The 14,745-nt window shown below is 35.6% G+C and overlaps 1 protein-coding gene across 3 annotated transcripts in view; it reads left to right on the top strand.

The window, feature by feature from the left end:
• Nucleotides 1-14,745, top strand: part of PRKD1 (protein kinase D1) — a 366,194-nt gene that overhangs the window by 204,269 nt on the left and 147,180 nt on the right. For all 3 annotated transcript variants that reach the window (XM_017895869.1, XM_017895870.1, XM_017895871.1), the window contains exon 2: nt 4,875-5,013. In XM_017895869.1, the coding sequence (XP_017751358.1) occupies nt 4,875-5,013 (139 nt within the window). The remainder of the gene's footprint in view (nt 1-4,874; nt 5,014-14,745) is intronic.

The following is a 14,745-nucleotide window of genomic DNA, read 5'->3' on the forward strand; positions in this document are numbered from 1 at the left end:
TATATGTTGTGTACAACAACTTTATAAAGACACAGGGATTAAAAGAATGATGACACAGTGCCATGGAAATATTAATTCTTAGAAGTTTAAAATGGTTATATGTTCATGAAGGACAATAAATAATGCCAGATATAAAGAGGGACACCACATGTTATGAAACGGATAAATTATTCAAGAAAATGTACGAAGTTTCATGTTTATACACCTAAGAGCAGAGCTTCAGAATACTTAAAGCAAACAATAGAATTGAAAGGAAAAAAAGAAAAAAAAAATCCACAAGTATATGTGAAGACATCAATATTTGTCATTAATTTGTAGAACAAACAGAAAATTATTAAGCAAATAGAAAATCTGAAAAACTATCAATCAACTTAATCTAATTGATATTTATAGAACTTGCCACCCAACAACAACAGAATACACATTATTTTCAAATGCACATAGAATATTCACCAAGTTTGACCTCCTGGGCCATAAAACATCTTAGGAAATGTAAAAGTGTCAGATTTATGCAAAATAGAATTTGGACCTTAACAGAATTAAATGAGGAATTAAGAACATAAAGATATCTGGAAAAATCTCTTGAGTATTTGGAAATTACACAACACTCTTCTGAATAACCCATGGGTTAAAGAGAAATTTACAAGGGAATTTAGACTACATATATTTAAAATTAATTAATTGTTTTAGTTGACAAAACTTATGTATATTTACCATATGCAACATCGTGTTTTGAACTGTGTATACATTGTGGAATGGCTACATCAAGGTAGTTAACATATGCATACCTCACATACTTACTTTTTTTGTGGTAAGTACACTTACGTTTTTCTACTCTCTTAGTGACTTTTGAAAAATGCAATATAGTGTTATTATCTATAGTCACCTCATTATACAATAGATATCTTGAACTTATTCCTCCTAACTTAAATGTTATATCCTTTTACCAACATCACTGACCATTTCTCACCCACCGTTTAGCCCCGGTAACCACTATTCTACTCTCTGCTTTTATGCATTCAGGTTTTTTAGATTCCACATATGGTAGTTGTTTTTATGTGCCTGGCTTATTTCACTTAGCATATTATTCTCCAGGTTTCATCATGTCCCAAATGTTAATATTTCTTTCTGAAGTTGAGTGGTATTCCATTCTGTATCAATACACCACATTTTCTTTATATATTTATTCATTGATGGACACTAAGGTTGATTCCATATCTTGGCTATTGTGAATAATGCTGCAGTGAACAAGGGAATGCAGTTTTCTCTTTGAGATCTTCATTTCAATTCTTCCAGATATTCCTTATGGATACCCAGAAGTCAGATTGCTGGATCATATGGTAGTTATATGTTTAGTTTTTTGAAGAACCTCCATACTGTTTTTATAGTAGCTGTACCTATTTACATTCCCCAGAGTGTACAGGGTTCTCTTTTCTCCATATTTTCATCAATACTTGTTATCTGTTCATTTTGTTTTTATAGTAGCCATTTTAACAGGGTTGAGGTAATATCTCATTGTGTTTTTAATTTGCACTTCTCTGATTGTTGATGCTGAGCAATTTTTCATATACCTGTTGTCCATTTGTATATCTTCTTTTGAGAAATGTCTATTTTTTGTATACCTATTGGCCATTAGTACATCTTCTTTTGAGATATGTCTATTCAGATCCTTTGCCTATTTCTTAATTGGATTATTTGTTTTCTTGCCATTGGGTTGTTCCACAGATGATCTCTGCAATCAACTCTGTTGATTGTTTCCTTTGCTGTGCAGAGGCTGTTTAGTTTGATGTCTTAACATTTGTCTATATTTGCTTTTTTTTTGTTTGTGCTTTTGAGGTCATATAAAAAAAATTGTTGCCCATACCGATGTCATGGAGTTGTCACCACATCTTCTAGTAATTTTACAGTTTTAGGTCTTATCTTTATGTCTGTAATCTATTTTGAGTTTATTTTTATATATGATGTGATAGAAAATATTTTGAATTGAAAGAAAATAAGACACAGCTTTATCAAAATTTGTGAAATATTGCTGAAATATTTATTGCATTAAATGGTCATATTAGAACTAAGTCTCAAATGTCTCAAATCAATAATACAAGCTTCACTATAAGAATCTAGGAAGAAAAGAACAAATTAAAGTTAAGTTAAAGAATGGAAATAATAAAGATAGGAAAAGAAACCCATGAAACTAAGTATAGAAAAATAAGATAAAAATTCCATGAAACAAAAGCTGGTTCATTACAAGAAAAATTGATAAGATTGACAAATTTCTTGCCAGACCAAACAAAAAAGAAAGGATGTAAGAAATTAATGAAGAGATATCACTACAAACTAGATAGTCATTAAAAGGGTAGTAAGGGAATCACATGAATAACTTTATGCCAATAAATTTGACAACTTGGATGAAATGCATAGTTTTCTGAAAAGAAACAAATGCCAAAAGTCACTTAAGAGGAAATTGAAGTCTAAAGTGTACTACACAGATATTGAATATGAAGTTTTAAGCCCTCCAGCAAAGGAAAATCCAGGCTTACATGGCTTCAGCAGAGAATTCTACCAAATATTTATGGAAGATATAATACCAAGTCCTTATACATCTTCCAGAATATGCAAAAAAAAAAAAAGAACCTCAATCCATATATTTTGCCCTGTTCAAAACTTACCTCGAAGTAGATCATAGACTCAAATGTAAAATTTTAAATAATGCAATTTGTAGAATAAAATATAGGAGAAAATCTGTGTTATATTTGGTTATGCAAAGATGTATTAGCAAAAGCATGGTCTATAAAGAAATACATGATAGAGTGGGCTTTTATAAATTCACAACTTTTGTAGAAATCAACAAAGCATTTCTAAAATGTATATGGAAATTCAGCGGTCCTATATCCAAAACAATCTTGAAAAGGAAAAAACACTGGAAGGCTCTCACTACCTGAATTGCAGGCTTAGGATAAAGCTACAATAATAAATAAAATGTGGCATTATATTTATTAAAGATAGACATGTAGTTCAAACATGAATTTATTATATGACCCAATAATGCTGCTTCTGGGTATTTACCCACAAGAAATGGAAACATGTACCCACTGAAACACTTGTACATAATATTCATTGCAGTTTTATTTGTCATAGCTGCAAATTGGAAAAAAGACTACAATGTCCTTCTGTGGGTGAACAGATAAACAATTATGCTAGATCCATTTAATGAAATACTAATACATAATAAAAGGAGAAAGAACTGAAATGTATGTATGAATCTCAAAAACTTTATAATAAGCAAAAAAAGCCAGCCAGAAAAGAGTACATATAACATATTGTATGATTTCATTTACATGAAATTCTATGCCAGACAAGGTAAACTAGGGTGACAGAAAGTAGATCTGTGCCTGAGGTTAAGATTGTGGGTTGCATAGATTGCAATAAAACTTTTGGGGTTGATGAAAATGTCTCATGGCTTGATTGTGATTTTGGTTATATGGGTAGTTATATTTGTCAAAACTCATAGATTCATCCACTTATATCAATTTATTTCATGTAATTTATACTTCAATGAAGTTGATTTTTTAAATGGTACATGAGGTATCCATTGTTTTTTAAAGTGGAGAAAATGTTATTTTTATTTTCCCTTTGTTTCCTTGTGCTCTAATAGTATTATTGGAGATAGTTCTTAAAAAAAAAAAGTGAACTAAGTTTTTATTCTTTTAATTAGCACACTGGAAGCAGTGACATCATTTCAGCTGTTGTGTTTTTTTTAAGGAAGTTAACTTTACTAAGTGACATGCAGAAATAGTTTTAAGCCTGGTCATCAGCACTGACTCCTAAGAGCAATAAGATGTTCTCATTATATTTATTTTTAGTTCATACAAAATGATTCATGTGAATTTAACCCCTAATTCTAAGACTAAGGAAAAGAAAGAGAGGTTTATAATGTATTGTTTTTTATCTCCAGAAGGTATTAGATTCTGGACATTTCTCCCCGACAGTAGCTTCTTAAAGTCCACCTATATTGGCATAAGTGTCAGATCTGTCATCAGTTCCAGGATGAAGAAAGATGATTTTCTTTTTCCCTGAGTTTGCATCTTTTCCCACTGCATTACAAATGTCAATTTATGGCAGCAATAGCATTCTTCAATAATTGTGTGAAAAAGTCATTACAAGAAAAGGGCCCTTTTCACATAATGAATTAGCCTAGGTTGTTTGCTTTAACAAAAACCCCCCATGCTGTGCAGATGGACCTTTTCTTACACTGCTCATGAGATTGTGGATTGACAGATTGCATGAAAACCAAATGGAATGGAATGTAGTAGGGACAGCAGAAGGGAGAGGTGGGTTGCCTCCCCTGGTCTCCTGATCAAAGGACCTAGATAATGCTACTGCTCACATACAGAATATGTTTAGATTTATTGAGTCATCTCTTATTTTTGAATATGCCAAAGCAGACAGACCCAGTTTTTTGCAAACAAATTGCCATTATTATGTGTAATGGAATTGGAATAAAGCGACTCCCATTTTTTATGTTATTGGATTGCTCTAAATCATGTGAAGGTGTACACCTCTTCCCACCTATATTTCTTAACCACTTTACTGCCAGAACTTATTTTAGTCTTATCTCATATTCTCTTGTTTTCTTGCTCTCTAATTAGAAAACCACTTGACCATTACTGCCCCCATGATCTATGTGATTTCTTTCCTTCTGATTTGGAGTCTTCCCAGTATCAACTCTACCATTTATTTATTTTTTAATTAAAAAAATTTTTAATGATCTAGATACTTTGAACTTTTCTAATGAGCTTGTATTTGTGCCCTGAAATATTTAAAACAAAATATTTGAAAGGATTTTGACATTTACACTCTCATGGTATTTGTATTTGCAGTTCCCTGAATGTGGTTTCTATGGAATGTATGATAAGATCCTGCTTTTTCGTCATGACCCTACCTCTGAAAACATCCTTCAGCTGGTGAAAACGGCCAGTGATATCCAGGAAGGCGATCTTATTGAAGTGGTCTTGTCAGGTAGTATACTTTTATACTTTTTCTTTATCTGTAGATTAGAAGTTGTATTTGAAGAATTCTTGGGCATATGTTTTAAGGAAACATAAAAGCATATCTCAAACTCAGCTCCAAGAGGAGATGTTGGAGCTCTGTCCACATGAAAAAGGGAAACAAAAGGTTTCCCTTTAATTGGCTGTGTTCATACCCAGTACTGCTCCAATCACGTCTCTTGACTTAACGTTTCCTCCCAGCCCCCTCTCAACCTCTGGCAACGTACAGATGGCGTCATTCAGCACCTTGAATCATTTGGACAGCAGCAAAAGCAAACAAGAAACTCACCAACAGTGAAGCTAAATTAGCCGTCAGGGCTGCAAATGTACAGTGTGTGTGGAAGCCAAGAAGTAACACCAGGGCTAAGAAGCCATTGACTTACTAAGGTCAAAAGTCCAGTAACTGTGTAAGCCAAGACCAAGGAGTTAGAGCCCAGGAGTTAGAGCAGGTCAGGTCATGCCATGTGACTCTAGTTAACTCAGTCCCTGAGAAATGGCTACATTTGCCTCTGCTCACATTTGTATTTCTTGTTTAGGATTTAGCAGTTAGTAATAGGACTGTGCCTATCCAAACAGAAAAAAAAAAGGATGTATTTAACTTTCTTAAAAAGCACCAGAGAACAACAGCTAGAGTGGAGATCCTTGCAGTGATACTCAATGCAATGATAATGTGTCCAAATTTTTATTGTTAACTTTTGTTAAAAAGATAATAATTATTGAGAAACTTGGATTGACTTGCTCTTTTCTCCTCTCCTGACTTCTTTGTTTACCATCTCTTTGAATAAAGGAAGTCCAGTAGCATTATAGAGTCTCAACTTTATTTCCTCAAGTTCCTCAGCTTGTTCAGAGCCCCGTAATTGGATGCACTGATTATAATTCAATTTATCTTTGTTTTATTCACTTTGCTTTGATTCAGTCTAGTTATCTTTTTATCTTTATTGGTTGCCTACAGTTGTGTGAGATCCTGGGATTGCCACAGTTTCATTGTGTAGATGGATCCTATAAAACAACTTTTTTGCTAGATAAAAGTAATTATTTTTCTATTGTCTATAGGGTTGCCAGTTGTTAAATAAACAAACTAAAAAAGCAAAAGCTTTGATGGCTTTTTATTAATTTTTTTTGAAGAAGTCACTTGCTTTGTCTGGGTTTTCCTTTTTCCTTTCCTTTGGCTCTTTTGACATTTGCTTACTGCACCTGACCTCTCAAAACTACGGACTAGACATGTTGTTTTCTAAGTTTCCTGTTTCTGAACACTAAATTAATTATTCAGGGAAATCATGCACTGGATCAGTTCTTGCCATAATTCATATTAAACTCATAGCTAGGCTGCTTTGTAAATAATGTAATATGTTTTATGAGTCCTTTTGCCTTGTGTCAATGTCCAGAAATATATGAGGATTTTTAAAATTGCATTTCTAAATATAATGCATTCTTCTTTCCATTTTACTTTTGTTATCAAGCACTTTAGAGTAGTAGCAGACAGATTGAATGCAACCTGTGTGTGGGTGTATTTATGTAGGAGAGGACTGCTTATTTGCATATTATCCCAGCATTAATGAGCCAGACCTGCTGTTCCCTTGTGTTGACCTGATATAGCCCTCTAGAATTCCCTTGCTGCATGAGAACAGCTTTCTGCTTTTCCTCTCCCATCTTTGCAAATTGAGAACTTCATTGTGCGTATGCCCCACCTCCCCTGCCATCTACCCTTTATGTTCCATCTCTCCTGTTTTCCTGGCCACAGTTGTTGACAGGACATTTAAGAACAGCCCATTTCCTTACCTGCTTTCCCAGCACCAGACTCCAGAAGGGCTCCCTTATTCTTACCAGCTATTTTGCTGGTATTTAAAAGGAGCTATTCTGTAACAGTTTAATTCTAGTTTTGAATGACATAGTGCCATTTTCTCAATGTCATTGACCCTTTAAATTATTCAATTATGTATATCAATTGCACACACACACAATTATGTTTAGATCGCCTGCGCTTTCCCATAACCATCGGCAGCAGTGTTCTCCCAGCTCCTCTCCCATTCTATTGCTTAACATTGTGATTTGCTCAATAAATGTTTATGTTTACAATAGTTTTTTTAAACCATTCCACCACCCTGTGTTACAACTCTATTTCTTACTCATATCTCATCTCTTTTCCCTTAGCCTTTTTAGGCCCTGAGTCTATTGTGATCAAATGCCTGATGTTCCTTTCTTTTTCCCAGTCTTTATGTCTTCCTTGCATCCTGACTCTCCTGAAGGTGATGTCCCATTTCCAAGAGGCTTTGCCTCTTATTTTCCTCCACTCTTAGTTGAGGAGTTGAGTGATATGGCCCTCTTCTGATTTCCCATTGCCATTTAATTATTTATGTCATCTTCTTTGCAGTGAAGTGATTTATTTTCCTTGAAGACTCATTTCCACTTAAATATGGCAATAATCGGTGTCAGATTTCTAATCTTACTTTCCATTTTAAGTACCCATTCATCCTTGGTTTTGTTAACATTCATGTTTATGATTCCTCAGATTCCTTATTGCTTATTTTTGTTATCAGTCACCCATAGTGCCATTCCTGACTTCACCAATAAGACAAGGCCCCAGCTTCAAAATCTCCACTTGGTAGCACTCCTCTTCTCCTACTCTAGCCTGTCCATCTTGTCCATCTCTACCAAGTACACATTCCTGTTCCCTGTCTTTTTCACTGTATTTTAATCATTAACTCCCTACCATTTTTGACTGTATTTTTCTATTTCTTTTTTCTCACATAGCATGCGGCTTATTATATTCATGTTTTACACTACACTTGGATGAAGTTTCAGTCACTTTGTATACCCGGGCAGGGCCTATAATACCTGTTAGTAATCTGAATTACTTTACCACCAATTTTTTTTTTTTTTTTTTTTTTTTTGAGACGGAGTTTTGCTCTGTCACCCAGGCTGGAGTGCAGTGGCCGGATCTCAGCTCACTGCAAGCTCCGCCTCCCGGGTTTACGCCATTCTCCTGCCTCAGCCTCCCGAGTAGCTGGGACTACAGGCGCCTGCCACCTCGTCCGGCTAGTTTTTTTGTATTTTTTTAGTAGAGACGGGGTTTCACGGTGTTAGCCAGGATGGTCTCGATCTCCTGACCTCGTGATCCGCCCGTCTCGGCCTCCCAAAGTGCTGGGATTACAGGCTTGAGCCACCGCGCCCGGCCTACCACCCATTTTTGTCATTCTTTTCCTGAGCCACCTAGGACACACAGTTCCCAGCCTACCTGAGTAAATGCAGATCCAACTTGCACCTGGCCTAACCATTGTTCAGCAATATTTTCCCCACCTCATCCTTTTGTTATCCATAGATATGCAGTTCTCAATAAATATGTATAAGTTCACATACTAACTACTGGCTATGAGAATAAAGTTACCACATATACAACATTTTATAAAAATATCAATTTGTTGTAAAATATTATTTATAGATATATCCTCAAAAATAAGCTGAACTTCAAGTCTTCTTGCTATGCATTCTTTTGGACCACATAAGAGAAATTAGGACCTATCAAGTGAGCAGCATTGTACCATGTTATAATTTGAGGCAAGGCAAGTGATAGCAGCAAGGACACTTCAGGCCATAGGTGCAGGGGAGCTTGGATTACATACTCATTCCTGACCCAGTCCCAGGAAGGGTGCTGATTGCCCTGGGATATATGCTGTTTCCTGGAGGTGTAGTTAAGCATCAGTTTCACCAAAACTGCAGTGGGTAAAGGAATAAACAAGCTGTGGACATTTTCCTTCTGAAGCCCTGTAGTTTTACTGTTAAATTTTATTTATCCAAACATTCTTTTCCTTATCACAAATTAAATTTTACTCTGTAGTTTAACATAAACATAACCTGGTTGTTTTTATACTTAACCCTACCAGCAGGAACATTTTCTGACATAGGACTGCAGTAAAATGAGAGAAAAAAATGGGAAAATTTCAAGGTTAATTTTGTTTCTTCAGACAACATCAAGATTTTTTTTTCTTTGCTTATATCATTTTCTGCTCAGACTTTTCATCATCTTTTAACTGCTTTGGGAGTGGAAACTAACCAAGCTGCTTCTGGCTAATTTGCTGATTTTTTCTCCCTCCCTTTCTTTTTGAAAAACATGACTAGTGTGAGCTAGTACATTTAAACATAGTAAGCCAGGAAAAGATTGCTCATGAGTAAATGGATTGGGTTATTGAGGAAAAAAATAACAGCTGCGTGAAAGTTCCCTACCCCACCTATCCCCACTCCTGGCAAATTCTCTTTGTGTGTTAAACAAAGGACTAGCATTCTTACTATTGTTACCAAGTAGGAAAACACTGAACATGGAAATTTTTTTTTACCAAAGCCAAAGTCAAGTTCAAGTGTATGGTACTGAACTGTAAAATCAAGGTTATGTAATGTATTTGAAGCCTTCTTCTTGATGGGCCTCTATCAAATCCTGATAATTCAGCCTTAGCAAACAAATTAGTAACAGGACTACATTTACGTGACTCAAACTCTGTTTGGTTGATTTTGGCTTTATCTCTAATAATTATCAGTGTGTATATGTGTGTGTTTATGTACGTATGTGTATGGATCTTGTAGGTCATTAAATAGAGACTAGAAAAGGACTACTAGAATTCCTCAAATAAAGTCACAGTTTTAAAAGTTTGAGAGATAAATGTTGAATCTTTCCTTCTTACATTTAAGGTTAAAAAATAGATGTTTTTCTTGGGCTTCTTTCATTATAGATTTACAGTAGATTATCTTGTATTATAACTTTTACAAAAAGCTGTTTTCACATGTAGTTAGTTATTTGGTCCTCACTATCAAGAGAAGGGAGCCTCATTAGAGAGCTGGCACTGTAGTCCAGGCAGAAGAGGTGTGGGCCTATTCTCGGGCCATGACGGAAGAGCTGAAAATGAGGCAGAGAGGTCAGGAAATATTTTAGAAGTAAAATTAAACAAACATAATAACCATTTTTGATGGAGTTGATGAAGGAGGAATGAAAAAATGAATAGAACTCTCAGGAGAGCTACAGCATTGTGAGAGTGTGATGGCATTTCCTTTAGCCCACCCCAAGTCTTGCCCTCATACATTGTTCAATGTGTTTGCCAGATGGTTCAGGTACTTATCTGAGGGGCTGAAGAACTAATTTCTCAGGAAGGTAGTACCATTGATTTTCTTCATAATTTTGTACACATTGCAAAACCTTTGAGCTTCAGGATTTTTTTTTTTTTTTTTTTTTTTTTTGAGGCAGAGTCTTGCTCTGTCACCCAGGCTGGAGTGCAGTGTCTCAATCTTGGCTCACTGCAACCTCCGCCTCCCGGGTTCAAGCAATTCTCTTGCCTCAGCCTCCAGAGTAGCTGGGATTACAGGCACACGCCACCACATCCGGCTAATTTTTGTATTTTTAGTGGAGACAGGGTTTCACCATATTGGCCAGGCTGGTCTTGAACTCCTGACCTTGTGATCCGCCCGTCTCAGCCTCCCAAAGTGCTGGGATTACAGGTGTGAGCCGCAGCACCTGGCTTGGGCTTCAGGATTTTTTTTGTTTGTTTGTTTTTTAATCAAACAAAAAGCTTCTACTAGATGAAAGTATCATACAGTGATAATATTACATGCATTCTGTTTTTGTTTTCATTCTGGAAATAAAGCATTAGGCATGAGGATAGAGTATAATTTCCAAGGCCAGAACATCTGAGTTCATATCCTTTTTCTATTCTTCACTACTTACAGCATTGCCAAGACGTGTAATCATTCTGTGCCCAAGTTTCCTCATCTGTAAAATGGGGATAACCCTAGCACCTATATTGTAAGGTGTTTACATAAATTAAAATAAATTATTGCTTGTAAAGCACCTCAGACAGTTTCTATACACAGCAACTCCACAATAAATGCAAACTATTAAGATTGCTTCTTCCCCTCACACTCTAAGCAGCCTTTAAATGTGATGTGTATGCTTATTAAACATCCCACAAAAGGGAATCCTGGTCTGTTAACTTTGGGAAATGTTGGACTAAACAACTTTAAAGGAATTATTTGCTGCAAGAATCTTCAGACCTTTGATGCATGCTAATATGAAGCATAACTCTCCAAAATCACGCCCAAGTTCACTTTCTCATGGAATACTTTTTCCCCTCTCTGAGCATCTGGTGAGTCCTGGTTCAGCAGGCCACTCTAAAGATACTCCTCTGGGTTATGACCATGGAAGAAATTGTCTGAGAGGACGATCCAGTCTCTCTATACAGAAGATTTGAGCCATAGAAAAGTAGGAGTTAGGAAGCATGAAATCTTTGCTTACATAATATCACAGGTTTTTGAAGCAGTTTATATAAGTAATTTGTTTCCTTCACAATGACGCTGGAAAGTAGAGAAGTCAGATATTTGAAGCTATAGAATATAAATTGTAACTTGCCTATGTCCTGCAGATAGTAGGAGTAACAACAGAGTCTGAATCTAAGTGTTTAGTCACTATTAATACCATTTCAATACCATTTAGCCCTTTGAATTTGAACAAGTAAGCAGAAATAGTTGAGGACTTGTTCAAAGAATTCCTACTACAGTATGAGTTTATATTTCAGGGACCATTGATGATATTTGTAACAGCAAAGGTAGCAGTGAGCTTCAGGAACCATTGAGATGATGTTTATCATAGACCATTATTATCCTCTTCCTCATAAAAATGTAAATATTTAATTCATATACTCAAACTTTAATGAGGTTAAGAAACCCTGAAGCTTCTTCTCTATAGTTATAATACAAAATATAAAGCCGTATAGCAGTGCCACTGCATCACCAGGATCCCATCATGAGTTCACAATTCTGATCAAAATGGAAATAGTGTCTTAGGGTCACTATATTTAAGAAATCCTTATAAGCGTGTTTTTCTCTTACTAAGATTCAGTGCCTAAACCAGAAACCAAAAAAAAATATGTGGTAACAACATTTTATTAAGCTTCTTTTTTCTTTTATAGAAGGTACAAATTACTGACTTTGTATAGCATTGTACCAGTTATATTAATTTATCTTACATATAAAACATTGGTTAGCAATGCAGCAATATTTTATCTTCTCTGAAATTTAGGCAGAAGATAAAAACCCCAAGAGTGATATATTAAGTCACTGTATTATTTCGTCAAAAGTACATTACATAGATATAGTTTTTGTTTGTTTGCTTTTAAGAAAGCAGAATTAATTATAGGCAACACCTTCTCAGCCCTACTACTCCTTGGGCAATTAAGGTTTTATAAGACCTGACCTTCAATGCTCAATTTATATTTCTTTGTGTTTGTACTAGTGTTACAGGCTGAATGGAGCCAACTCTTATCTAACTTCAGTTGCAATTATCTTTGCAGGTGGTTTTGTAACAGTGGAAACTTTAAATGTGAAAATATACATCATTTCTCTTTTCTCCCAAGTATGGCTTATGTTAAATGTGTCTTCAACATTTCCTTTTTATGACTGTTAATATTCTCTTTCCATTCTTATCTTTCAAGTAAACCTGTGTATTAGTCCATTTTCACACTGCTATAAAGACACTACATGAGACTGGGTAATTTATAAAGAAAAGATGTTTAATTGACTCACAGTTCCACATGGTTGGGGAGGGCTCAGGAAACCTGCAATCATGGCAGAAGGAGAAGGGTAAGCAAGGACCTTCTTCACATGGCAGTAGCAAACGTACCTGTGAGAGCTCAGGGAAAACTACCGTCTATAAAACCGTCAGATCTTGTGAGAATTCACTCACTATCATGAGAACAGCATGGGGAAAACCACCTGCATAATTTAACCACTTCCCTCCCTCGACACGTGGGGATTACAATTCAAGATAAGATTCGGGTGGGGACACAAAGCCTAACTCTATCAACATGGTTTTAATTTCTTTGTGCCACACTAAACCATTTTCTCAGAGAAGAGAATGCAGACAGCAAGCAGGTTGGAATGTTTCCATAGACTCCCACTTTTCCCTACTTGTGACTTCAGTAGGGATATTGCGCTTCGAGCACTTCTTCCTCACTTTGATAGTTTTCTTGGTTATTTATCTCCTTATAAAGTGGATTCTCCAGGGAGGAGATGGAACAGCAATGACACAATAGTGCTGGAAATTCAGTCCAGGTCAATTGGGGAATAAGACAAACCCCAAAGTGAAAAGTCTTTTGAAGCCTTTTATTTCATATGAAAATTTTATGCACATTTTCCATTCTGCTGCATTATATTCTTCATGCTGTATACTTTTAAATAAATAATATTTCTTGCCACATATTGTTCTTTTAGAAATAATAGTAACAATAGTGATGGTAATATAAGGACATACAGCATTTATAATATGTTGTTATGCACTGTTCCAAGGGCTTCACATATATTAACTCAGAAATATGCATCATATTTATGTTATATCTCCACATAGCTTCAATTTCATAAGTAGCTGATTTTCAGTCAATACTTTGGTTTCAGTCCCAGAGTTGTCATTTATTTCTTATATAATGTTCAGCAAGTCCACCTCATTTCCCTGAATCTTGATCCATCTGCTGTAAAATAGCATTAACAGTATCTCCAATACATGGTTGGTCTGTAGAATTCATGAGAATAAATATAAAGCATTTCACAAGATGGTTGCCAAATGTAAAGTACTCAATCCTCTCACCCCACCTCCAGCCCACTATACTACACATTTCTTGAAATAGGAATGATTTGTTTTAATATTTGAATCTTTAGGATCTGGTATATCACATGCGATCGATATCTATTTATTGAGTGAAAGAAGGAATCCTTAAATCAGTGAAATGTACAAGCTAGCAAATACATGAATAATTAAATTGATGTCCTATATATGATATCCAAAAGTTAATGTTTTTGTATAGGAATTGAATTTTAGTGTCTACCATTAGTTCTTCTTGACATAATCTATTAGTAAAATTAATATTATCATCTGATTAATTCTTTTTTTTTCTGGACTCTTGTTATGACCTAAATATTGTCAAAAAATATCTTTTAGAAAATTGTTTATTTTAAAAAGTCCTGTTTTCAAACATTGCAGTTTCTTTCACAGTATTTCTCAAGCAAAATTATACTTAATTCATGGAATACCAATTGTTTTCCTAATTTCTATGACTCCTGGATTGTGTTCATCACCATGACCAAATAACCCCATTTGCTGTTGTACCAAATTCACTCTTCAGTGAATCAGTTTTTCCAGCCATTGCTCTTTTCTTCCTAAATATTCTTGCTTGCTTTCTGAGATATATTCAGTAGTTACTCCTTTTGATGTATCCCCAGTTCTCATCTCATTTGATTTCATCAATTTATTCATTGTCTCTTCCTTTCTGGAGCCTCTGTGTTTCATATCTTCGTTACAGCTCCTAAGAGGTGGCCCTGAAGATGGCCTTGGGCTCTGGCCTATTTCAAGAGTCTGGAAGGAAAGAGGATTGGTATCTTGAAGGCTGGCTGACCTCTCCTGCTGTTCCTTCTTCCCCTCCTCCTATCCATATTAGAGCTCTGTAGTTTTATCCATTTAGCAGAACAGCTGTTCCTACCTAAGGGTCAGCCGGCAAGACCTACAGAAAAAGTTGAGTCATGTGCTCCAGAACTGGATTCGAAATCTCCATAGATCTCTGTCAGCAGTACATGCTGTGGTTTTCATGGAAGAACGTATCAAGCTCCTCTCTTCACACAGAATTAGCCTAAGGCCTAGTTCCTCAACATCTGGCAAGTGGATTTTCAGCCAGAAATT

Source organism: Rhinopithecus bieti, unplaced genomic scaffold (genome assembly GCF_001698545.2).
Source record: "Rhinopithecus bieti isolate Rb0 unplaced genomic scaffold, ASM169854v2 scaffold_21703, whole genome shotgun sequence".
NCBI lineage: Eukaryota > Metazoa > Chordata > Mammalia > Primates > Cercopithecidae > Rhinopithecus > Rhinopithecus bieti.